At 37.1% G+C, this 26,901-nt stretch overlaps 2 protein-coding genes and 1 long non-coding RNA gene across 5 annotated transcripts in view; 2 read left to right on the top strand and 1 right to left on the bottom strand.

Moving 5' to 3' along the window:
• The window catches only part of LOC117994834 (uncharacterized), a 29,720-nt gene extending 17,139 nt beyond the window's left edge, over positions 1-12,581 (bottom strand). Inside the window, exons 1-2 of one of the 2 annotated variants that reach the window (XM_069507972.1) lie at positions 12,475-12,581; positions 2,906-3,029 (exon numbers count right to left, since the gene is read on the bottom strand). In XM_069507972.1, the coding sequence (XP_069364073.1) occupies positions 2,906-3,029; positions 12,475-12,538 (188 nt within the window). In that variant the 5' untranslated portion in view covers positions 12,539-12,581. Of the gene's footprint in view, positions 1-2,905; positions 3,030-8,813; positions 9,123-12,474 lie in introns of those variants that run through there. The other variant, XM_034982806.2, reaches the window with a different exon arrangement.
• The window catches only part of LOC138404321 (uncharacterized), a 45,011-nt gene that overhangs the window by 1,047 nt on the left and 17,063 nt on the right, over positions 1-26,901 (top strand). The window lies entirely within an intron of this gene.
• The window catches only part of LOC117994835 (androgen-dependent TFPI-regulating protein-like), a 30,164-nt gene continuing 17,063 nt past the window's right edge, over positions 13,801-26,901 (top strand). Inside the window, exons 1-2 of one of the 2 annotated variants that reach the window (XM_069507990.1) lie at positions 13,801-14,019; positions 20,884-21,089. In XM_069507990.1, the coding sequence (XP_069364091.1) occupies positions 13,971-14,019; positions 20,884-21,089 (255 nt within the window). In that variant the 5' untranslated portion in view covers positions 13,801-13,970. Of the gene's footprint in view, positions 14,020-20,667; positions 21,090-26,901 lie in introns of those variants that run through there. The other variant, XM_034982809.2, reaches the window with a different exon arrangement.

The raw sequence follows: 26,901 nt of genomic DNA on the forward strand, positions 1-26,901 counted from the left end.
TTACTTGAAGTTTGAAATGTAGGCTTTTTCTAGGGGGTAGGTATCAGATAAGAAAGCATCTAACTAAATTCCCCCCTAAGCGAGTAAAATGGGGGTGGAAGGGTTATATGAAAATCCTATGTTTTTGAAGTTAGAGATATGAAAATTGGCATTTAGGTATTCTGGGTTCCGTGTCTTAAGGTGAGACTGAGTGAGTAGGTAAGTGAGGCCTTTTGCAGCGGGAAAATTTCAGATCTCATGAGAAACCAGTACGCGGACGAAGTCGCGGGCATCTACTGGTAATATTATAAATGTGAAAATGTGGATGTTTGAATGTTTGGATGTTTGTTACTCAATCACGCAAAAACTACTGGATGGATTTGGCTGAAATTTGGAATGGAGATAGATTATACCCTGCATTAACACATAGGCTACTTTTTATTCCGGAAAATCAAAGTGTTCCCGCGGGATTTCGAAAAATGTAAATCATTTAGTCGAACATAATTTCGAAGGATCGAACTCCCGACCTCCCGATTAGGAGGCCCTCGTTTAAACCACTAGGCTATCACTGCTCTTGATGTAGGTATTTATGAGTCTGGAGGCAGTCAAAAATTTGTAATGAGTCTAGAGGCAGTCAAAAATGGTAATAATGACTAAGCTACGAACAGTTTCTCTTCTCCTAAGGATATGCAAAGTCATAACGATGATCTTTACATAAATAACTATAAAATGTATGTCTGTTTTCTTAGGCCGAGTTTTACTTTCTCTTCCTTTTTTGAAAGCGCAACTTTCGAACTACTTTAATAACATCTGTCCCGGCTTTACTCACGTGTTTAGTCGAAGTTAGCCCGACTAGTTTCGAACCCATAAGGGGTCCTTTTTCAAGGGACAGATATTATTTAGAATGAAAATCACTCACGGTAGTTTTTTTTTTTTTTTTTTATTCAGATACAAGTTAGCCCTTGACTGCAATCTCACCTGGTGGTAAGTGATGATGCAGTCTAAGATGATAGCGGGCTAACCTGGAAGGGGTATGGCAGTTTTTATTAAACCCATACCCCTTTGGTTTCTACACGGCATCGTACCGGAACGCTAAATCGCTTGGCGGCACGGCTTTGCCGGTAGGGTGGTAACTAGCCACGCTAACTAGTTTTAACGCTAAAATACTTTAATAACATGGGTTTTTGGCTTACTACTTTTGACTACGCAAATTTCAAACCCCTATTTTACCCCTTTATGGGATGAATTATCAAAAATCCTTTCTTAGCGGTTGTCTACGTCATAATAGCTATCTGCATCTCAAATTTCTGCCCGATCCGTCCAGTAGTTTGTGCTGTGCGTCGATATAGAGCAGTCAGTCAGTCACCTGTTCTTATATTACATAGTTAGGGTTCCGTACCTCAAAAGGAAAACGGAACCCTCATAGGATCACTTTGTTGTCTGTCTGTCTGTCTGTCTGTCGGTCTGTCAAGAAACCTACAGGGTACTTCCCGTTGACCTAGAATCATGAAATTTGGCAGGTAGGTAGGTCTTATAGCAGACATTCGGGGAAAAATCTGAAAACCGTGAATTTGTGGTTACATCATACAAAAAAAATTAAATTGTGGCTATTTTGAACTTTCAAAGTAAGATTACTATACCAAGTGGGGTATCATAATAATATGAAAGGAATTTATTTGTACATTCTAAAACCAATTTTTATTTATTTTTAGGCATAATAGTTTTTGATTTATCGTGCAAAATGTCGATAAAATACGATTGTGGTACGGAACCCTCAGTGCGCGAGTCTGACTCGCACTTGGCCGGTTTTTTTGTATTGGCAAGATGACGAAGTAATAATTATCTAATCTGTGGTATAAAGCCTAAAAAACGATGATAACATAGTGGTTAAAATATCGGCCTCCTAGTCGGGAGTCACGAGTTCGATCCCGGGCACGCACCACTGACTTTTCAGAGTTATGTGCGGGTGAAGGAAAACATCGTGAGGAAACCTGCATGCCTAAGAGTTCTCCATAATGTTGTCATTGTCAAAGATGTGAGAAGTCTGCCGATCTGCACTAGGCCATGCAGCGTGGTGGACTATTAAAAACTCACTAAAAACACACTCAGCGCAAAAAAAGGTGGGAATCAAGTCGCTTCAAAAACAGGTAGGCAATCGCAAGTCCAGTGTACTTTTTTAGTCGAGGTCAGTGATAGAATCAATATGGCTACATAACAGTACCGAAGTCTCCTTACATAAATTACACCATACTAGTGCGTGTCATAAAAGAAAATGTCCCGAACCGGAAATCGAATCCACACTGGTCGATATTCGAGACGTTTCTCCACTTTCACTGAACTCGCGTCTAATACTAATGGTCAGAAATTATGAGTTCTTTGACCTTAATTTACTTGCAAAGTACAATTTTGTTGTTCTATGTTACTTATGATGAGTCATTGACTCATGACTTGCACTTAGTATAGTTCCAATAAGTTTAAGCATTGACTTATATATTGTTTAAGTGATTTTGTAAAGTTGTGATAATAAAAAGAATATCCGGCTGAGTTTGTTGTTGGCTCTTAGACCAGCCTATTATGAATCGCTAACCCAGTGTCTATAAGTCCTGCAAATTGCTAATGCGCGTAGCCGACATTCTAGTGACGTCAGCACTAGACTGAAGTTTCGAGCTGATGGTATATTTTTACTTAGTCAAATGACGTCATTTCAATGTTAATGAGACATGGTTCCAGCGCAATAGCAATTTGCGGGACTTATTCTTAACACATTCAATTATAACTAGCTTGTGCCCGCGATTTCGTTGGCGTGGACTATGCCAAACCCCTATTTTACCCCCTTAGGGGTTAGATTTTCGAGATCGCAGGCATAAGCTAGTAATGTATAAATACCGGGATCTTAGTAGGATTAGGAATATATTAGCACATTTACCTGGCCATCCCGTTTTCCACCAGGTCGGTGAAGGCAGTCAGGGAGAGCTGGATATCCTTGCCTAGCCTCGAAGGTAGCTCCTCGAAGGATCGCCCTGATGATACCACTTCAGCGTCTGCTGCTTCTGTAACCAAGGTGTAAAGAATTGGTATAAGCCGTGATAGTCTAGTGGTTAAGACGTTGGCTTCCTATTGGGAAGGTCGGGGGTTCGATCCCGGGAACACACCTCTAACTTTGCGGAGTTATGTGCGTTTTAAGCAAATATCACTTGCAAGTGAAGGAAACTATCGTGAGGAAATCTGCATGCCTGAGAGTTCTCAACGGTGCAGTGTAAAGTCTACCCATCTGCACTTGGCGAGCTTTGCCCTTCTAGTACTTTGGCATTCTGGGAGAAAACCTATGCTTCGTAGTGAGCCAGCGATGTATTGACTACGATGATGATACGAGGTTTAGAATTCCTGGGCAACGCAAAGCTGCTTGAGTCTTCATCATCATTTCAATCCATCACTGGCCCACGACTAAGCACGGGTCTCCTCTCAGAATGAGAAGGATTGAGGCCATAGTCTACCACACTGGCCTAGTGCGGATTGGTAGACTTCGCATACCTTTAAGAACATTATGGAGAACTCTCAGACATGCAGGTTTCCTCGCGGTGTTTTCCTTCACCGATAAAGCAAGTGATATTTAATTAATTAAAACGCACATAAGTCTAAAAAGTCGAATCTCCGACTTTGTGAATAGGAGGCGGACGTCCTAACCACTAGGCTATCACGGTTTACATAAAACAAGCAAAATATTTTTACAATATTCAGTAAATACCTACAGTAGCCGGTAAGAAATATTGAACATCGACCTTTGGAATGAGTTTTTGACTTTGTAGAGCATTGTCTCTGTCACTCATACATAAGTTTATTTTAATGTTTTATTTTTAACCGAGCGAAGCAAGGTCTCTGAGTCTATTTTGAGTGAAATTGCACATGTCCGTCTGTCCATCTGTCACAGCCTTATAACTTTTTAATTTGGTTTGGAAGTCCACGCGGACAAAGTTGCGAGCATAATCTAGTAAAGTATAAAACAAATAGGTAACTACGTTCGATCTGGTTTGTTAACCGCGTTCTAGTCGACTGATCATCAGTAGATAGACATGTATTGTATCTCTTGTCAGATCATATCAATGCCTAGTTTAATAGTCGAAGAGGCCACCATCAAAACACAGTTCAGTTAGGAAACTTGTAACAAAACGTCGAAACTTCACCTATACTGGCAGGCGTCAAATGTTACTTACATATTTTAACGCTAGGAAGCCTATGAAACGACTTATCTTTATCGGTATCTTTGATTTCACGTCACCCCTCCTAGTCTAACATTTCGCGGATATCGACTCAGGATCAAACCGAGAGTTTCCTTAACTCTATTCACTCTTTATCAGTACCTTTATTATAAACGCGAAAGTGTGTTTGTTTGTTGGTTTATTGGTTTGTCCTTCAATCACGTCGCAACGAATTGACGTGATTTTTTGCATGGGTATAGATAAAGACCTGGAGAGTGACAAATCAAAGAGTTCCCACGGGCTTTTTAAAAAACATAATTCCACGCCGACGAAGTCGCGGGCATCAGCTTGTGGTATATATTTTGAATAAATGATTTGACTTTGATTTTGACTTAAGTCTCCAAGCGAAAATAAAATATTCTACAATTTCTAAGTTAATATTTTAGTACCAAATCGATGTAAATAAATCTAATTCTAAGATTTCTAGGGTCTGGGATGCCTCGGGCAAAACCTAGTAATAACTAGAATGGACACTTTATAGATATTCGCCTTGGGTGAGATTGAAAGTGTCGATAGACATGGCACTTAACATGGAAAGTGGTCACATAAACAATGCTAAAACAATGGGTATAACTTTCGCACATAATTTGCACTTGTTAACTGATTTATCTTACGTATGAAAGTGTGTTATTTGTTATAATGTTATTACTACTATCTTTATAAAAAATCGGTCAAGTGCAAGTCGGGCTCGCCCACAGAGGGTTCCGTACCATCGTACAAGAAATAACACTTTTTTTTTAAATATTCATGGCGGCCATTTTAATTTTTTATTATTTCTCGTTATAGGGGCAATAGAAATACGAGAAATACGCATTCTGTGACAACTCTACCTATTGCGGATTACGAAATATAGCTCGCTGACATACAGACAGATGATGCCCGCGACTTCATTTGCGTGATTTTAAAAATCCCGTTGAAACTCTCTGATTTTCCGAGGTAAAAAGCTTATGTCCTTGCCCGGGATGCAAGCTATCTCTGTATCAAATTCCGTTAAAATCGGTTGAACGGATGGGCCGTGAAAGGCTAGCAGCCAGACAGACAGACACACTTTCTCATTTATAATATTAGTATGGAAGTATGGATTACTAGACTATGTCACCGCTTTTATAATGTTGTTTCATATAGGTACAGCACATTATAGTTACATTGTTGTTTAAATCACAAATCACAACTTAAATCGTCAGATTATTCAGCTTTCATTCAGCAATTACTTACTATCATATTCGTAATTCGTACAACAAATTAACTTTCTCTCTCAAAAACAGGCTTTTTGGTTCTCCTGAGAAAACGTCGATGGCACACTTTTGAGATAAGTACGAAGATGGTCAAAAAATTTCGCAATAATTGTAACTGATTGTCTTGAATTTTTTGGAAAGGTAAAGATTTTGAATTACATACTTAGGTTTAAAGGTCATGTCATCATCATCATGATCAACCCATAGCCGGCTCACTACAGAGCACGGGTCTCCTCTCGGTATGGCCATAGTGCACCACGCTGTCCAAGTGCGGATTGGGACAGACTTCACACACCTTTCACAACATTATGGAGAACTCTCAGGCATGCAGGTTTCCTCACGATGTTTTTCGTCACCGTTAAAGCAAGTGATATTTAATTTCTTGAAACGCATATAAAATGCACGGCAAAGGTCATGTAATCCAAACTAATTTAAATATACTTAAGGAAATCCGAAAATGTGTCTGGTCTGTCTGTCTTCTAGCTTTTCACGGCCCATACATTCAACCGATTTTGACGAAAATTTGTTCAGGAATAGCTTGCATGCCAGACATAAGATACTTACATACTTTTAGCCTGGAAAATCAACGAAAGGAAAACACACCTCAAACTACTGGACGGATCGAGCTGAAATTTGGCATGCAGATAGCTACGTAGATAGTAACCAGTGGCGTCCACAGTGTTTGAATCCAGGGTAGGCATTAGTTAGGTAGGAATCTGTTTACTGACAGGTCATAATGAAAAATATGCATTGAGCTATTACAACTGGGGTAAGCAGTGCATTTATGCCTCTATGACCTGTACGCCACTGATAGTAACGTAGACATTCGATGAGAAAGGATTTTTGAAAATTCAATCCCTAAGGAGGTAAAATAGGGGTTCGAAATTTGGGTAAAAGGAAATGCTGACTGACCGACTGCCGGACTGATCTATCAACACACATCTCAAACTACTGGACGGATCGGGCTGAAATTTTGCATGCAGATAGCTATTATGACGTAGACATCCGCATAGAAAGGATTTTTGAAAATTCAACCCTTAGGGTGTAAATTAGGGGTTTGAAGTTTGTGTAGTCCACGCTAACGAAGTCGCGGGCTTAAGGTAGTTTTATCTATAAAATCTAGTAAACGTTTCATACGTTTCAAACACGGATACATCATACAACAATCTACCTCAATTATATCCATCATGTACCACAAAAAGAAAATGTTGCACGGGATTTTGAACCTTATCCCATGGTGTTAAGGCATATAAAATATGATAGAAATAAAGTAAAATGCGTGAAAATGAGTTAAAGAGATAATTCAAGACACGGTGGTTGGGTACGGAATTTCTATTTATCAAATTGACATCTAGTGTAAGAGACAGTTGTCATTTTTGCTGGAACGTGAATATAAAAAATAATTCTCAGTACAGTGGCAACTCGATTAACCGGACCAATTGTTGTCGTTAGGGATCCGGATAATCGAAAACTCGGATAATCGAATGTATGAAGAAAAGCGGGTTTTGTTCACTATAATAGTATTTTCAATTTTCAAAGTAAGATAACTATACCAAATGGGATATCATAATATGAAAGGGCTTTGCCTGTACATTCTAAAACAGATTTTTATTTATTTTTATGCATAATAGTTTTGATTCATCGTACAAAATGGCGGAAAAAATACCCGAGTATGGAACCCTCGGTGCGCGAGTCTGCCTCGCACTTGGCCGAACAATTTTCGGTTGGTAGTCCGGATAATCGCGAATCCGTATAACTGAGGGCCGAATAATCGAGTTTCTACTGTATATACAATTACATAGGTAATATTTAAAAAGACTTGTCCTGACTGACTGACTGATCTATCAACGCACAGATTACACCTTCGATGCAGAGTGAACTAGAGTGAGTGAGCACTCGGTTTGATCCCGTAGGTCGATTTCGTAAAACCTGCATCAATCATAATTACAATCTCAATTGTTGTGATTGTAATTATGATTGATGGATTTGTGCGATTCTTGTTGCAACAATGCATTGTAGCCAATAGTGAGCGAGCGACAACCAATCAGAGGTGATTGCGATCGTGACATTGTAGCTGTCATTCTACCGCAATCGAGCAGCTGAATCGATTCACGACCTAAGTTTTTTATTTGCCGCCATTTTTGTTCAGTCTTAGCTTTCAGTAGACAGACATAAGTTTAAGCATATGTAAGCATAAGACTAGAAAAAATATAAATATGTAAAAGGAAAAGGTGACTAACTGACTGACTGATCTATCTGATGATCTGATCCGGTCGAAATTTGGCATGCAGTTAGATATTATGACGTAGGCATCCGCTAAGAAAGGATTTTTGAAAATTCTACGCCTAAGGGGGTGAAATAGGGGTTTGAAATCCGCGGACGAAGTCGCGAGCGTAAGCTAGTATTCAATATGGATGTATTATTATAATATTTACTCTTGGCTCTTAGACTATAGCTATAAAAGAAAAACGTTTTCAATAACTGGGGTCGCTGACTTCATGCGGTAAACATTTATTGTTAGGTTTACTTATAATAAAATATTAACTGTTGTCATTTGTTATGTAAGTTAATAACAAAAAACCGGCCAAGCGCGAGTCAGACTCGCGCGCCGAGGGTTCTGTACTATTAAGTACGTATTTTTCACGATAAATCAAAAACTGTAACGCATTAAAATAAATAAAAATCTGTTTTAGAATGTACAGGTAGGCCCTTTCATATTATACTGGGTTATCATGTGAAAGGGCTTTACCTTGGTATATATTATAATCTTACTTTGAAAGTTGAAAATACTAATTATTTGTTCGTGAACACATTTTAAATTTTTTTTGCGATGTAACCACGAATTCACGGTTTTCAGATTTTCCCCCTTACGTGTCTGACTCTAGGTCAACGGAAGTACCCTATAGGTTTCTTGACAGACAGACAGACGTTAAAGTGATCCTTATAAGAGTTCAGTTCCTTTTCCTTTTGAGGTACGGAACCCTAAAATATTGAATTTTAAATTGAGAAAAAGTTAGTTTTGCTGGTTTTGCCTATATGCAGTTATAATGTGATTTGTCCTTTTTAAAAGTTCAACTTATATCTGGGGTAGGAGATTTTAGCGTGTGGTAACTATATGTGCCTAGATAGAAAATGAAACTATTAATGACTATCGAAATAAAACGCATACCTAAGTAATAGGAAGGTTGAATCGTATGCGGATTATTTTTATGCATTATAGTTTTAGATTTATCGTGCAAAATGTCGAAAAAATACCCGAGTACGGAGTCCTCGGTGCGCGAATCTGACTCGCACTTGGCCGGTTTTTCTCTATAAGGCTGTATAATTATAAACCTTTGCCTACCTGCCCAAATCATCCGTTGCTTGTCAACCTCCTTGTCCCAACTGTCAAGTAATTTTCCCGCCTTTTCCCGCGCACATAACCACGAATCCCCGCCATTTTCCCCGAAACAGTCCAAAATCGACATCAAACTAGGTCCCACATTTCTTCCAAAATTAATAACATATTCATAAGATTTTTCAAAAAGACTAGCACTATTTACAATGTGGAAGGAATTAAAACAAATTAGGAATAATATGAGAACTTTTTTGTCCGCCATTTTGGCGTTTTGACGGATGATGCGCGCGCAGTTCGGCGGTGAAATGCTTTCGCGCCCAAGGTTAGACTGGCGGGCTGGTGTGAAAGTCATCTAATATATCTGCTGGGGTATATGTGTAGAATGGTTTGCGCGGTGTGGTGGACTCAAATGAAAAGAGACAGGTAGAAAATGGTTGGCTACACAATTCAGAGATATTCCTACCTATCCTAGTACTGAGCAATGTTGATTTCATGTGTATAGAAATTTATAATGCAATAGCTGATCCCCGCGGCTTCGCCCGCGTAGATTTAGGTTTTTAAAGATCCCGTATAGCCTATGTCACTCAGGAATAATGTAGCTTTCTACTGGTGAAAGAATTTTTAAAATCGGTTCAGTAGTTCTAAAGATTACCCCCTACAAACAAACTTAACGACATTACCTCTTTATATAATACAACGGGCCGTGCAGCAGAAATCGTAATATTTTAATTTCGCCATAACTTCAAAACCAAACGTCCAATTTTAATCATTCAAAGACCAAATATTATCTCCATAAACTGTTCTTAGTGATGAAATCATTTATTTTGATACGAATTAATAGCATGAGTAAAATAAACGCGTTTAAATGTAGTCCAAAAAAAATTCAAGATTTTTAAATAAAAAAATGGTTGCTGTGCCTCACTCGACATAGATGGGTATAGTGTGTCGCGGACTTTTTTGTAGATATTTATAAGATCTACAATTAATTAGAACATTTTATGGTTCTATCTTTTATAGTTTAGGCAGCGTACGCAAAATAAGTAACTTTTCTGGTTGATTTTTTACACCTTGTGTCCGAAAAACCCAAATATCTTACGGAACCCTATTTTTTTCCAAAATAAAATATAGCCTATGTTACTCGTGGATAATGTAGCTTTCGAATGGTGAAAGAATTTTTAAAATCGGTCCAGTAGTTTTTGAGCCTATTCAGTACAATCAAACAAACAAACAAACAAACAAACAAACAAACAAACAAACAAACAAACAAACAAACAAACAAAGTTTTCCTCTTTATAATATTAGTGTAGATTCCTAAATCTGTAACTGCACTACCAGTAAACAAAATTCAAAATGCATCAAAAAAGTGGCTGTCGCGTTGATGAGTTTTTAGAATTTAAGCACAACAAGAATTAGAATGAATTCGATTATGTTATTATATTATTGACTGACATTTGTATCATTGACACAATATTATATACCTATCTAATCTATTAGTTTTACGAAGGCCGATGTAATTATTTCCTACCGCGTGTACATCGTTTGATTTTATCAAATGTTAATGGTGATTTCTTAATTACGTAAACTTAAAAAAACACCTACGAGACTACAAACGTACCCTGGTCTGAGACTATAATATGGAGAGACTAGCTGATACCTGCTACTTTGTCCACGAGGATTCAGGTTTTTAAAAATCTCAGGGGAACTCTTTGATTTTCCGGAATAAAAGTAGCCTAGGTCACTCTCCAAGTCTTTAAACCCACCCACCAATGCAAAAATCACGTTAATCCGTTACTCTGTTGCGACGTTATTGAAGGACAAACAAATGAACCCACTTTCACATTTGTAATATTAGATGATTCCCGCGTAAGCTATTTCTGCAAATTTCATCAAAATCGGTTTAACGGATGGGCTATGAAAAGCTAGGAAACAGACAGACACACTAGGTCAAAGTTGTCAAATAATTTATTCAAAATAGGTAATAAATTACACTTTTTGATGGTCGGTTGATGGATTTAGAAGATTATAGTGGTGATAATTTTTGTAGTGGCGAACTTAAAACTAAAGCTACAAGCACTTTGTATTTATAATATGTAGTATGGATTAGTAGTGAAGTAGTGATAGCAACAAACATATACCTGTCTCGCTCACAGTTACACTGCAAGTGATACATGTATCGCAGACCGTTTCGCACGGAGTCGGATACTTTCTTCGCGTGGCGGGTGTCCGTGCGTAAGTTTAATTGCGACCTTCTTTTGTATACGGATGTATTACTCATTTGCAGGGTTCGTTAAAATGCGATATTTTATATTTTTTATTCAATTAAACTTTTACAAGTATTTTTGAATCGTCAAATGCATCTACCACTGGTTCGGAATGCCTTTCCTACCGAGAAGAACCAGCGAGAAACTCGGCGGTTGACCTTTTCAAATATTTGAAATACAATATTATGCCATGTATAAGAAAAGTATTTGCAGTCTTGTGCATTGCTGGAACGAGCTGCAGGTCAAATCCACGCTCTTTTATCATTTAGATAATCTTCAATTGTGTAATATGCTTTTTTCAGGAGCATACTTTTAATAGATTTTTAAACTTGTGTACAGGCAAAATAGTTTGCGGGATTTCGTTATAAAAGGTTATACCCAGTCCCACAAATGACTTTTAGACTTTCCTGATACGGAAGGTAGGAGTTGCAAGCTTATTACGGTTTCTAGTTAGCCTATTGTGTAGATCACCAATTTTCTTGTAACTAAGAATATTTTGTTAAAAAAATTATGTTATTGTAAATATATTGCGAGGCTACTGTAAGAATACCTATTTATTTAAATTTCTCTCGAATAGAATCGCGTGGTCTTAAGTTATAAATTGCGCGTATTGCCCTTGTTTGTAATAAGTACAAAAATTCTCCCAATATCTGCCGCTTTACCCCATATTAAGATTCCATAAAATGTAGCCATCCATAATAACCATGGTCAACCATAGTGCGTATAGTATTATATAAACACGATTTTATGTGAGTTGGTAGGTACTTTAATTGCTCATAAGTAAATTGATTTTCTATGGATAAGAAAGACACTTTCGCTAGATATTTTCGGAGTTTTATACGATTTTGGTTCTTAAATTCTTCGGCATGAACACAAGAATTGGTTGTTCGTGGCAAGTTTAGTTCTACACAATAATAGTACAATGTATAAACAATAAAGTTTTTTTTAAGTAAACGTTTTTTAAAGGATAGAAACTTGAATTTCATGAATGGGTAGTATTATTAGAAATTAAGTAAAATCCTAACAAATATTATCGAATAACCCATACTCGTATTATTAATGCGAAAGAGTGTCTGTCTGTCTGTCTGCTAGCTTTTCATGGGTCATCTGTTTAACAGATTTTGACGTTTAGTAAGTACCTACTAGCCCGGTCAAAATAGCTCAAAAAATAGAGGTAATACAATAATTCGCATAGGGCTTATAATTGGTACGAATGTTCGGAATACCATTATAAATGAATTGTCAAAGTCCATATTGATTTCGCAAAAAAAATATTAAAGGTCAAAATTCACAAAAATGGGTTTTCTATTTTCTAGCTAAAAAGTAAGTTCTAGTAAGTTTTAGCATATAGGTCGGAATTTTTTTTTTAAATAAAGTTATCTACAAATATGGTCTAAAACACTTACCTACTACTTTTTCCAGCACCTTGGGACCCCAACGTCTATCGATTAGAACTATATGCAGGGCCATCTTTAACCTATTGGAGGCCCTGGGCACATTAGAATAATTGGGCTCCTACGACTATGACAGAGTAGTGGGTCGGGGGTAAACAAGAAGGATTGAATATAAGTCAGTCTTGGCTATAGTTAACTATCTCTATGGTCCTCTGTTTGAGTGGGCCTTTTTGACCTTTGATTTTATCGAAATAAATATGTTTTTCGGTAATAAAATATCAGTCGGTCCGTTATAGTTTGGAGATCTGGCAGGGATTAGTGGGCCCCTATCTATCGTGGGCCCTGGACACGTGCCCAGAGTGCCCAGTGGGAAAGATGGACCTGACTATATGCCCTGCATATTATGTACTTATGTATAGTCTGAGTCTCCTATACTGTTGTCCAATTAGTAAGTTTATATGTTAACAATACTGTTGCAATAACTAAGTAGGTTTAAGCCAATAAAAGAATGGGCGATCATAGGGCTTCATAAATCCCTTTAAAGGAAAATGAACCCTTAAGGAATTGGGTCATTTCTAACGGCTAACAACTATTCATCATTAATCTATTACCAGCATACTACTGAGCACGGGTCTAAACGATAGTACGGAACCTTTCGTATGCGACGTAACGTAATAAGTAATTCATTCAAATCCCATCATAACGATATTGAACCGATTATGAAATGTAACTTAACTACATAGGTCGCGGTTAGGTATAATTACTGCATACGTAATTATGCACTCGTCGTTAGTAAGGTCATACGCTACAAGTTACAACTACTTAGTTGATTACAACCTGATTTTTTCATAGTCATTCCACTCCGCGAGACTGTCGTGCCTTCGTTTACTTAAAATAAAAAAAAAAGTGAAAAATATCGTTAAAAAATAAATTAAAAAATTAAAAAAAGGCTTCTATTTCCTTAATGTAACAATAAAGAGTAAGTGATTGTCAAATAATAAACCGAATGCTTAAATTTTAAATTCAGGTATGTAATAAAACAATATTGATTAACTTCATAATTTAGTGAAAAAAGTATTATGGAAAAAGTGTTTTTTTTTTCAGAATATTAAATAAATATTCATTAATTCATAGCTCATCATCATACTATTTACTACCTTTATATTGAACCGATTATGAAATCTAACCTAACTACATAGTTTGCGGTAAGGTATAATTAGTGCATACGTAATAACGTAGCGGTTTGCACTCGTCGTTTGTAAGGTCATACACTACAAGTTACAATTAGTTTGATCACCTATGCAACCTGATTTTTTCATAGTCATTCCACTCCGCGAGACGGTCGTGCCTTCGTTGGCTTTGTTTACTTGAAAATTAAAAAAAAGTGAAAAATATTGTAAGAAAAACAAGTGAAAAATATCGTTAAAAAAATAAGTGAAAAAAATTGTAAAAAAGGTCCTATTGCTGACGAAATAGCAAGTGATTTTCAAAGATAAATTGAATGTGATATGAACTTGAGAGCTTTACTAAACTACTTGTGTTGTGTGGATGCATTAAGTACTTAAAATTAAGTTAATCACTTGACAACTTAATACGTGTAAATTAAGCTTTTGATAAAAAAGTGTGAAAAAAGTGAATTTTTAAAAGTTTAAAAAATATCCATTCCTACAAAGCCCGTCGTCGTATTGATTGCCTACAATAATAATATTGAATCGATTTTGTAATCTTACCTAAATAGTTTATTGCGCAAAGGATCAGCCTGGCTGTCCAGCGCGGAAATGCAGCCAGTATTCTTGGCACCATTCCACGCAAGTTGACAAGTTTTATAGTGACATTTTTACTAGCGCACTTAGGTATATTTAGTAGGTTTGTAATTATGTAGCGACTAGCAACCCGCCTCGGCTTCGCACGGATAGCTTATTACAATTTTCGTAGGGATCTCTAACTTTTTGAAATTAAAACACAACCTATGTCTCTCAGGAATAATGTAGCTTTCTCCTGGAGAAAGAATTTTCAAAATTAGTTCTGTAGTTTTTTTTTTTTACAACTAAGCGTCAGGCTTGTGCTAGGAGTAGGTACGACAATAGTGCAACGGGCGGGATTTGAACCGTCGACCTTACGGTTTTCAGTCCACTCCTTTACCGGTTGAGCTATTGAGGCTTCCAGAGATTGTCCCCTACAAACAAACTTACAAACTTTACCTCTTTATAATATTAATATAGATTTGCGCTCGTCGTAAGGTCGTACACAAGAACTAATACAACCTGATTTTTTCATACACAATCCACGTCGCGAGACTGTCGTTCGTTTCGTTGGCATTGTTTACTTTAAATTTAAAGAAAAAATAAGTTAGTAAAAATAGTGTAAAATATCGTATAAAAAGGTGCTAAGTAGGTATATCCTTGTACAATAATAGCAAGTGATTTAAAATTATAAATCGAATGCAATTGTTTAAATTTTAAATTAAACAATCTGAAAAAAGTGTTTTATTAGATTTAAATTTTAAGTGAAATAAAAAATTGTGGAAAAAGGGATTTTTCCATAAGTTTAAAAAAATGTTATGTTATTCACGTTAAAGAAAAAGAAAAACACCTATTTATTAACAATAAAAAGAGGATAAATATAGTAAGTGACTAAGGTTTTATTAACCTGCAATCTAAAATACAAAATAAGTATATTATACTTGTACGTTAGGTAAAAGATAATTCAAAAACTATGATGCATAAAAATAAATAAAAATCTGTTTTAAAATGCTCAGGTGAAGACCTTTCATATCGACACCTCCCACGTAAGTTGTTGTATCCCCAAAACCGCAACTTTTCAGTAGAGCGTTTTAAAGATACAAATTGAAATTAAAGCTTCATTTTTCAATATTTTTTTGTGAAATTCGGTATATGGTTATAATTTACAGTACTTTTAACTATTCTGAAAAATACTTTATAAAAATACTTCAAATTTCTGAGATTTTGTTCATACAACATTTTACGTGGTGTTTTATCTTTGGAAAATGTTGTATGTGATACTTACAACAACTTACAGGGGAAAACAAGGACTGTGTGTCATTGTATGTGTTAATTACAACGGTGTACGTTGCTTAAATTATAAAAATAGTATTGTATGTGTGATACTATTCATCATTTTCAACAAATAGAAGTCTTCTGCTGGACATAGGTCTCTTGTAGGGACTTTCAGTCACCACGCTCTTGCGTCTCCTGAATCCAGCGGCTCCCTGAGACTCATTCGATGTCATTTGTATACATAGTGTGGGTCTGCCAACGCTGCGCTTTCTGGTGTGAGGTTCAAGTACTTTAGGACCCCAACGTCTATGAGTCCTTTGAATTATGGGTCCCGGCCATTGCCACTTCAGCTTCCCAAACCGTTCATGTCAGGTACTCTGGCTTTTGGACAAATATCCTCATTCCAGATTTGATCACGTAGAGAAACTTCAAGTATAGCTGTCTCCATCACCCACTTAGTGACTCTGAACTTTCTTATGTGTCACATCTCAAATCCATAATATTATGTCATCACTGGCAACATGCGCTGTTCGAAGACTTTAGTTTCCGTACGCTGCCTAGCTGAATCGGACTCGGTGGCTGATCTGTTTCTCGAAATTGGACTTACCTAACTTGGTTGTGTGTCCCAGTTTTACACACTCTTCTATATTTTTGAGCAAAGAGCTCTCAAAGACTACTGGGTGGGCCGAAACATAGATATTAGACATGCTTTTCGTCTTAGTCATGTTCATTTTCAGGCCCACCTGATATGAAACTTTAATAAGGTCACTGTGCAGTATATCCGGTTTCCCAGTCTCTGCGATAACAACTATGTCATCGAAAAATCGAAGGTGAGTAGCTATTGATGTTAATGTCAAGTTCATTCCAATCCAGAAGCTTAAAGACGTGTTCTAAAGTAGCAGTAAAGAGCTTCGGAGAGTTGCGTCTCCCGTTAAGTGTTACTCTCTGTCACTGCAATTGGATTGGCCTCCTCGTCTGGCCCTGTATGTGGACTGACATGGTGGTGTTTTCGTACAGGTACCTACTTCAGCATTTGTATGTACCGGTAGTCAATCCGGAATCTCAATAGCGACCTTAATACAGCCCAAATTTCCACTGAATCGAAAGCTTTCTCAAAGTTCACAAACGCTTAGCAAAGTGGCCGATTATAGTCTTCAGTTATATGTATGTATAAAATGTTGCAGCTTCTGAATGTGATCTATGGTGCTTAAGCTATTTGAGAATCAAGCTTGTTCAGGATGCTGAAAGTCGTCGAACCTATAAGACTGACTTACGATAACAACAGCTTGTAGACATGTCTCTAAAGCGAAATGAGTCTATGTTTCTTCTTGAGTAATGTTTAACTTTGTAATTACAGTATGCAATAAACCAAATTAACTTGAATATAAGATTCACTATTAATTTGCACACCAGAAGGTACCTAGTAGAATGTGTAAGGTGACTCAATTAATACAAAAACTGCTTCTGTATGCAAATTCCAGTGAATAAACTATTATTTATTAAGGTGTTATCGCCTTTTTTGAAGAACAGGACCGTTACACTACAAACAAATCATCTTTTAAAATTTTGAAAATAAAATAATAAGAACCACTACGCTCCTGTGCCATGCTCTTATATTTTGCCAATATTTTTAAGCTCCTGCTCCACTCTATGATAATATCTTTCTTCTTCTGAGTCGTTCACTCTTGACAGAGTGGTCGTGGCTATGAATTTTTCACTGATGCTCGTGCGATCTCCCTCCAGCGACTTCTGTTGGTGGCATTATGTGCACACGTGGAGACAGGCGTGTTGGTTGCGGAGTGGATTAAGTCTGTCCACCTAGTTGGGGAACGCCCATGTGGCCGTGTGCCCTCCACCTGACCTTATACCACGAGGTGTTCGATGGTACCACTCTTCTTCGTAATGTGCCCAAAGAACTTGGTATGGTATCTTTAATCCGGCGTTAAAGTTCCGAAGTTGCGAGTTTGTGTATCAGAGCAAATGCATCTGCTCTAGATTGTAGTCACATTTGTTGTCTTTTTTCCATGAGCTTGAGAGTATGGTCATAGAAATTATTTATTATTTTCGGACGATAGGTCGTAAAGAAAGTCTGAACCACCTGAAAGTCTGACAGTCCCTACCAACCTATTATTGGTAAGGTAGGCTCTGAAATAATACAATATTGTGTTGATTTTTGGTTACTTACATGATATCCTAGTGGTATTATAAGCGAGTACTTATTTCACTATCTATCATAGGTTTACATCGTCATCAATCGAAACTTTAGCTTTGTTTTATTGGCGTACAATGTTGTATGTAAGAAAAAAAATATGTCATAGCAACGTAAAATATAGCATGTGATCATACAATAAAATTTTGAGTTACAAATGCTGATGTAAAATGTTGTATGTATTACTTAACACAAAAATCAATATAATTCTGCAACGTAAACGGTTGTATGTCATTATACAACACAGTTTTTTGTATCCTCAACGACGTAAATTGTTGTAAGTAATCTATACAATAGTTTAGCTTGGCATCACTATTAACTTAGTAAAATATGATAATAGAATAAAAAAATGCGTAGACAACCGAGATATATCGGAGACTTGACTCACAAACCTGGTGTTTGAAGTCCGGCGTGATCTGTTGTATGTGTTACATACAAGGCGCAAATGCGTGACCTCGTCCTACGTAAAACGTTGTAAAGGTCGATGTGATGTTTTACGTCGTCGTCGTTTGTAAAATACAACATTATACGTCTCATAAGTACCTTAAAAAATAGCATTTTTAGCATTTTTTAAATTTGAATGTGTAAAATAGATAAAAATAGGCTTTGTTATGTAAAAAACGCAAAATGCCAATTTTGTGGCTTACAACGACTTACGTGGGGGGTGTCGATATGATACCCCTTTTGATATAGTTATCTTGCTTCGAAAATTGAAAATACTAATTATTAGTTAATTACCACAATTTAATTTTTTTGTGTGATCTAACCCTAAATTCGCAGTTTTCAGACCTACCTACCTGCCAAACATGATTCTAGATCAACGGGAAGTACCCTGTAGGTTTCTTGACAGACCGACAGACAGACAACAAAGTGATCCTATAACGGTTCCGTTTTTCCTTTTGAGTTACGGAACCCCAAAAATTGGTCAAGTTCAAGTCAGACTCTCACACGAACGGTTCCGCACCATCGTACAAAAAAACACTCTTTAATTTTTTTAATGTTTATGGCGGCCAGTTTGAAATTATTAGTTAGTACACGATGCCCGCGACTTCGTCCGCCTGGATTTAGGTTTTTAAAATCCAGTGGGAACTGTTTAATTTTTCGGGATAAAAAGTAGCCTATGTCCTTCATAATTCATAATTCATAAATTTTTATTGCAAACCCCGGAGTTAAGTAAGCTAACTCTACCAAATTTCATCAAAATTGGTTAAACTGTTGGGCTGTGAAAAGCTAGCAGACAGACAGACAGACAGACGGATAGACAGACACACTTTCTTATTTATAATATTAGAATGGATATGGAGTACATTTTATTGTAATAGAAATACAGACTCTGTAAAAATTTCAACTCTCTAGTTATTATGGTTCATGAGATACAGCCCGCTGACAGACAGACAGGCAGACGGACGGACAGCGGAGGCTTAATAATAGGGTTCCGTTGGCACCCTTGAGGTACGGAATCCTAAAAATCTAGGTATATACACAGATATAGGTAAAGAATTCAAAAATACGTGAGTAAATTAAAATAAAACAAAATCGTTGAATGTTCATGTTTAAAGGCTAAATCATTTTATAACACGTTTCACTGGCGCTGATTCAGTTGTCTTTTTCGCTAAACTAAATTTAGCGTATCTGCATCTTTTTCTTTTTAATATTGCTAAAAAACGACGGAACATGAATTTTACATATAAGAATTCTAAACTTTTATGCACGCTACAAATTTAAACAATAGACTGGCAGCTGAAGCCACGCGGCTTGACAGCTCTAAATTAAATTTAAAACTGTCAAACTCTGTCTGTCTTTTTCATATAACATTAGTAAGAAGAGGATGCGAATACTCTAAAATTTAGTTGCGCTCAGAATCAGTACCACTGTCTCAAACGAAGTCCATTGCTGGTCTCTTGTAAGAATATCCACACTGCGTCTGTCCACCTAGTGGAGTAGTTCTATAATCATTCGATTTTATAAATTCAAAGTGTCTGTCTATCTGTTACATTTTCAGTCTTTTAAAAAACTTAAATCTACGCTGATGAAATCGGTGGCATCATCTAGTTTAGATTAAAGACTTTAGCGTGTAAAATTAAGCTGTAAATAGAAAAACAGGTTTAAGTAATTAAATCAGTCTGAGTTACCTACTTATAATTTTATTAACGACTAGCTTCTTAGATTAATTATTCTTTTTTATAATATAAAAATGACTCACTAAATGTGTTGCTGATCGCAAATCTCGAGAACAGCTGAACCGATTTCGCTAATTCTTTTTTTATAATATTTCTTGAAGTACGAGGATGGTTCTTACGGAGAGAAAAATTTAAAAATGGCCTGAAAAAATAATCGACTGTTAGACGATACAAAGTTCGCCGGGGCAGCTAGTTCTAGAATGATTAATCTGAGACTAGCTTATTCCCGCGACTTCGTCCGCGTGGACTACACAAATTTCAAATCCCTATTTTATCCCCTTAGGGGTTGAATTTTCAAAAAACCTTTCTTAGGGGATACCTACGTCATAATAGCTGTTCGCATGCCAAATTCAGCCCAATCCGTCCAGCAGTGGTTTGAGCCGTGCGTTGATAGATCAGTCAGTCAGTCAGCTTTTCCTTTTATATATTTCGATACCAGACAATGCCCGTGACCTCGTCCGCAAGGATTTAGGTTTAAAAATCCCGTGGGATCTCTTCAATTTTCCGGGATAAAAAGAAGCCTATGTCCTTACCTGGGATGCAAGCTATTGTCAAAATCGGTTAAACGGATGGGCCGTGAAAGGCTAGCAGACAGACAGACAGACACACTTTCGCATTTCTATTTAATAGAGGGTTTTTCATAATACTTCTGAGAAATAATTTATTTTTAATCTAGTCAAATGTCGTCCGTATTAACATCAGACGAGTCGCAGGGAGCCGCTGGATGGCGGCGGCGCAAGACCTTGGCGTGTGGAAGTCCCTACAAGAGACCTTTGTCCAGCAGTGGACGTCTATCGGTTGATGATGATGATGTAGTCAAATACCCAATTTAATTTGCCAGCCAAAAAGTAAAAGTGATAATGAAAGTGAATAAAAAATAAAAAAAAACAAATATTTTTTGTTTAAATTTCAAAAGTTAAAACAAACACTGAAAAAATTAAACCGTAAAACAAAAATGGCAGTGGTTTAAGACGATTTTTTTAATTTTCCAAAATGTGTGACGTCGAATCCCAAGTACAGTCAACAAAAACGATTAAAGAAAAGTTCACAATAAACCTATTTTTGCGCACAACTTTTCACGTGATATATTTTGTGTGGTTTGTGTGTGTGTTGTCGTGGGGTTGTGTGATTTGGTTCACGATAACCGACGACCAACTGAAGCATCCCATTCTGAAGGATCTGAAGATTTTGGCGCCATTTTTCTTCACGAATTGGAATTTTGTGAGTATTTTTCTTTTTTGGTTTTATCTATTTCACTGTAATTTTGAGGCAGTAAATACAGTGGAACAAGGCTCTCTTGGCACTTGAATGACATTGACAGGGGGGCGCTGTTGGAGAACAAAGGTTTAGTTTAGACCTTAGAGTATTTAAACTAATAGAGAGAAAATATCTATGGTTTTACCGTGTATTTTTTGGCACAGAAAATGGCGGCGCTTGTTCATAGTATCAAGATCAAGATAGTATCAGCTAATCAGCTGTCATAACAAAAGATTAGGTTATTTATTTACAAGAAAAACAAGTACTTACACTGGCACAGCAAATGGCGGATTGTTGCGAAACCCTGTTTTTATAGTTTGAAATGTAGTGTTGTCTCTTACACACTTATGAAAATTTCGATAAGCTTGAGCTAGTTTCCGATCCGCTATTTTCTATAGGACATTAGGGCAACTCTATATCTCTATGGTTTAGACTTTAGACTATTCAAACAAGAATAAAGGGGACACTTGACGGCAACGATAGTCAATGAACCAAAAGCATATCCGCTGAAACTGGTCGAATCTGTATGATGCAACATGCAGCATGCGAAATGCACCGCCCGCCCTCCCACTGCTAACCATGCGGGAAAAGCAGCCACTCGGCAAGCAATACGCACCACCACCACGCAGCACCACACAAATCCCAAAACACACTCGACGCACGTTTCGCCCCGACATACACCGGAGATTTAGACCTTACAATGCACAATTGCAGTTTGTATCGAGAAAAAAATTTTTCGTATCGGTTTAAGCTGAAAGTTTTTAGTATTTAGTTAGGTAGTAGAAAAAACATAGTTTGCGTCATTGGTTTACGCAAAAGTTCGCAGTATCGCCTCTAATGGCATTTTTTCCCCAATGAGATTTTTTAAATCGGTCTTTTTTAAATAACTACCTAATAGACCTGTTTTAAAAACCTGTAGGTACCTATTTTATTTTAGAGCTATGAAATTGTGGGTAAGCTTTGTGGTTAAGATGTAGTTTTGACGACCTCCCTGGCGCAGTGGTAGGCGCTATGGTGTCATTACTGGAAGGTTCAGGGTTCGATTCCCGACAGGGGTTTGGAATTTTGTAATTTCTAGTTTCTGGTCTTGTCTGGTGGGAGGTTTCGGCCGTATCTAGTTACCACTCTACTAATTTCAACCCGATCCGTCCAGTAGTTTGAGCTGTGTGTTGATAGATCAGTCAGTCAGTCAGCTTTTCCTTTTAAATATTGAGACTAGCTTATGCCTGCGACTTCGTCCGCGTGGACTACACAAATTTCGAACCATTATTTTACCCTCTTAGGGGTTGAATTTTCAAAAATCCTTTCTTAGCGAATGCCTACATTATAATAGCTATCTGCATACCAAATTTCAGCCCGATCCGTCCAGTAGTTTGAGCTGTGGGTTGATAGATCAGTCAGTCAGTTTTTCCTTTTATATTGAGGTAAATGCCAGTAAAAATAATATAATCATTTATAACATGTCCTAGACCTATTATCTATAGAAGATTATTAAGTTCTAGAATTTATAACACGCTATTATTATTATATTATTATTGTTGCTAAAAATAGCGGGAAAAATCATTGAGATGAATTAATTAACGGACAATAATAAATGGTACGTTATTATTGCATCATGGTATAACAAGCATTCATCATCATCATCATTATTATTAATCAATAGACATCCACTTCTGGACATAGGTCTCTTGTAGGGACTTCCACACGCCACGGTCTTGCGCCGCCTGAATCCAGCGGCTCCCTGCGACTCGTCTGATATCGTCCCTCCACCTAGTGGGGGGTCTTCCAACGCTGCGCTTTCCGGTGCGAAGTCGCCATTCCAGCACCTTGGGACCCCAACGTCTATAAGTTTTTCGAAATATATGCCCTGGCCATTGCCACTTCAGCTTCGCAACCCGTAGAGCTATGTCGGTTACTCTAGTTCTCCTACGGATCTCCTCATTTTGATTTGATCACGTAGAGAAACTCCGCACATAGCTCTCTCCATCGCCCGCTGAGTGACTCTGAGCTTTCTTATGAGGCCCATAGTTAGCGACCATGTCTCGGATCCATATGTCATCACTGGCATCACGCGCTTTTCAAACTCTTTGATTTAACGGGATACAGCCTAAGTGCTTCTCCGGGATGTAAGCTAACTCTGTACAAAATTTCATCAAAATCGGTTAAACTATTAGGCCGTAAAGCTAACAGACAGACAGACAGACACACTTTCGCATTTATAATATTAGTAAGGATATTAGTAAGATTTAGTACTTTTATTTAAATGCTTGTTGTTTTAAGGAATTAGCGATATTGTAACTTTATACTACATTTTATAACCTTCAAAATACAGGTTTTTTATTTATACCTAGATATCTGCTTCCTAGTCTACACTACACGTAATATTAATATTATATAATACTAGCTGAAGGTCCGCGACTTCGTCCGCATGGATTAAGGTTTTGAAAATACCGTGGGAACTCTTTGATTTTCTTGAGATAAAACCGGCCAAGTGCGAGTCAGGCTCGCGCAACGTGGGTTCCGTACGACAGTAGTATTTTTTTGACATTTTGCACGATATTTCAAAAACTATGATGCTTGAAAATAAATAAATATCTGTTTTAGAATGTACAGGTGATTACCTTTCATATGATACCACACATTTTAATGCATCATAGTTTTTGAATTATTGTGCAATATGTCGAAAAAATATGACTGTAGTACGGAACCCTCATTGCGCGAGCCTGACTCGCACTTAGCCGGTTTTATTTATTTATACCTACTAAATTAAATACACTTACATTAATTCCAAACACGACTATAGTAGCTTCAAAATCACGGCTTCAATCGCATACCTAGAGTACTACTTACTATGTAAATGGGTAACTATAATTCTAAATATATAAAAGGAAAAAAATGACTGACTGACTGACTGATCTATCAACACACAGCTCAAACTACTGGACGGATCGGGCTGAAATTTGGCATGCAGATAGCTATTATGACGTAGGCATCCACTACGAAAGGATTTTTGAAAATGCAACCCCTAAGGGGATGAAATTGGGATTTGTAGTTTGTGTAGTCCACGCGGACGAAGTCGAGGGCATAAGCTAGTAATATCTATGAGTCAAAGTAATGAATAGATTTTAAAAGTACATTCAAAATCCGAATTAAATATGACTTTTTTGAAGTCGTTCAAAAATTCGTTATATAGTAAACTAGCTGATCCCCGCGGCTTCGCCCGCGTAGATTTAGGTTTTTAAAGATCCCGTAAAGCCTATGTCACTCAGGAATAATGTAGCTTTCTACTGGTGAAAGAATTTTTTAAATCGGTTCAGTAGTTCCAAAGATTACCCCCTACAAACAAACTTAACGACATTACCTCTTTATATAATATATATATATATATAATATAAAAAGGTATAGAAGATTAAGAATATCAAAAAAATGCACTGAACCCTAAAAAACTAATTAATAAAAACATATAATTAAAACAACCACTTGTTTATTCTCGCAAGTCGCAGTCGTCATTATGGACTAAGAGCCAGGAATGAAACTTCATAGTCGCTGATCGTTCCTCTCAGTGTTAGGGACAATACGCAGATAAACTTTTAGCTTTTATAAAACAACGAAGGTCTGGCACGCGCTGGCTCTCCCTATTAGTTAATTATTAATTATTGCAATCTACATTTCATAAGTACTTCAAAAGGCGTAATTTAGCTAATACAATGGCCATAAACATGATGCGATGCAATCTATATTAATTACCCATGTTGCAAAAGTACATTACTAGATACTTCATGATTCGAAAAATAACGATTTCCATGTAAGTTAAACATGAAATAATGTTTGCAGCCACGGCCAATCTGCTTCCCAAATGAACTTTGTTTTTCATCCATTTATAAGTGACTAGCTTATGCTCGCGACTTCGTCGTCGTTCTTAGGGGTTGAATATTCAAAAAACCTTTCTTAGCGGATGCTGCATACCGTCGATATTTTGAATGAAAATATATAGTTAAAGTTAAAAGTAGGTAAAAGCCTAAGTAATTTTGTTTGTCGGTCCGAAAAAAATATCGATTTTTATACCTTTTCGATAGTTGGAATTTTATATCGATACATCGATATATCGAACAAATAATATCGATATATCGATATTAGTAGACTGAATACGCCGTGGGAACTCTATAATTTTCTAGGATGAAAAGTGTAACCAGAACGCTGGCAAAAACTTCGCATTATTGTTATACTACCTAAACACAAACTAATAGCAATAACCATTTGCTTCATTTTGTAGTTTTAGTTATTTACTATTTTTCAAACCCGCAATGTATGGCGTCCAAAACTCGAGACAGTGCCCCACCTACGACGCGGCATTGCCTCCAGTGGCCTGCTTACACAACGTTCGTTGACCTCTAGAATCAGTCAGATGTTTTATTTGCAATATATCTTTTATTTGAATAAAAAATATTTTTATTTTATTTATTTAAGTACTTCGATTTTGCTAGCGTTCTGGTTACACCCTGTATAACTACATCTACCTAATCGTCTGGGATGCAAGCTAAGTCTTTAATTTATTTAATTTAATTTAATTCTTTATTTAATAAGGCAACAAAGACCCATATTTTGTTAGTACACATATAATGCTTAAAAAACTATGTTAGTATATTTTGTTAGTATAATGCTTAAAAACTATGTTAGTATAAACATTTTATTATTATTTTATTTTTACAACAGCTATCATAATAGGGCGCAAACAATTAGACTTTGGGATCACTTTCAAGCCCTCGTCCGGTCAATACTCTGCGTATTTACCGGACGAGAACTTGAATGAAATGCTGGAGAATTGGCGTATCCAGCTTTCCCGCCATCATATTCAGGATACTGTTGGAGCTCGAACGCAGCCTTGCCAGGATGGATGACGTCCTTTTCCTTATTATGGCATAGAAATCATCCGTTCGTGCTTCTGCAAACATGCCTGACGCCGAACAAAACCGCGGCAAGCCCAACAGTATCCTGAAACCATTGTTGTATTGCACCCTCAGCGTGTCGAGTGCCTTTTGAGTGTAGTTAGTCCACAGGCCCCCCGTGTAGAAGGTTTGACAGTAAGCTTTAAATAGCGTAATTTTTGCTTCCTTACTACATCGGGCGAACCTGCGGGCCAACATATTACACCTTACAGCTAAGGCTCTTCGTTCTCGTTCTATGTCCGCCTGATCCTTACGGTCCTCCGTAACATAGTGACCTAGATATTTGAACTTGGTGACACGTTTCAAATAGTATCAAGTCTTTGTACCAAATAGATGACAGATACCCGTGGCTTTTTACTGTGTGGATTTAGGTTCCTAATAAAAATCCCGTGGGAATCTATGATTCTCTGGGATAAAAAGTAGCCATTCGTCTCAGGGATGCAAGCTTTATCTCTGTACCAAATAGGTAGATGATATTTTTTTTTTTTTTTTAAATACTAGCCATGTTAAATGACTAATATTCCTCTTTCCCCTCCAACTAAGCGTCAGGCTTGTGCTAGGAGTACGTACGACAATAGTGCAACGGGTGGGGTTTGAACCGTCGAACTTTCGGTTTTCAGTCCACTCCTATACCGGTTGAGCTATTGAGGCTCATGCCGATGAGTATGATGCCCGTTACTTCTTCGGATTACCCGTTACTTCTGGAAATCTATCATTTTCCGGGATAAGAATTAGCCCATGTTTATTGTCCAATGTCCATCCCTGGAAAGCAATCTAACTTTGCCTACAAATTTTCTTCAAAATCGGTTAAACAGATGGTATTTCGCTAC

The sequence above is a fragment of the Maniola hyperantus genome, chromosome 27, assembly GCF_902806685.2.
Source record: "Maniola hyperantus chromosome 27, iAphHyp1.2, whole genome shotgun sequence".
Classification (NCBI taxonomy): Eukaryota; Metazoa; Arthropoda; class Insecta; order Lepidoptera; family Nymphalidae; genus Maniola; species Maniola hyperantus.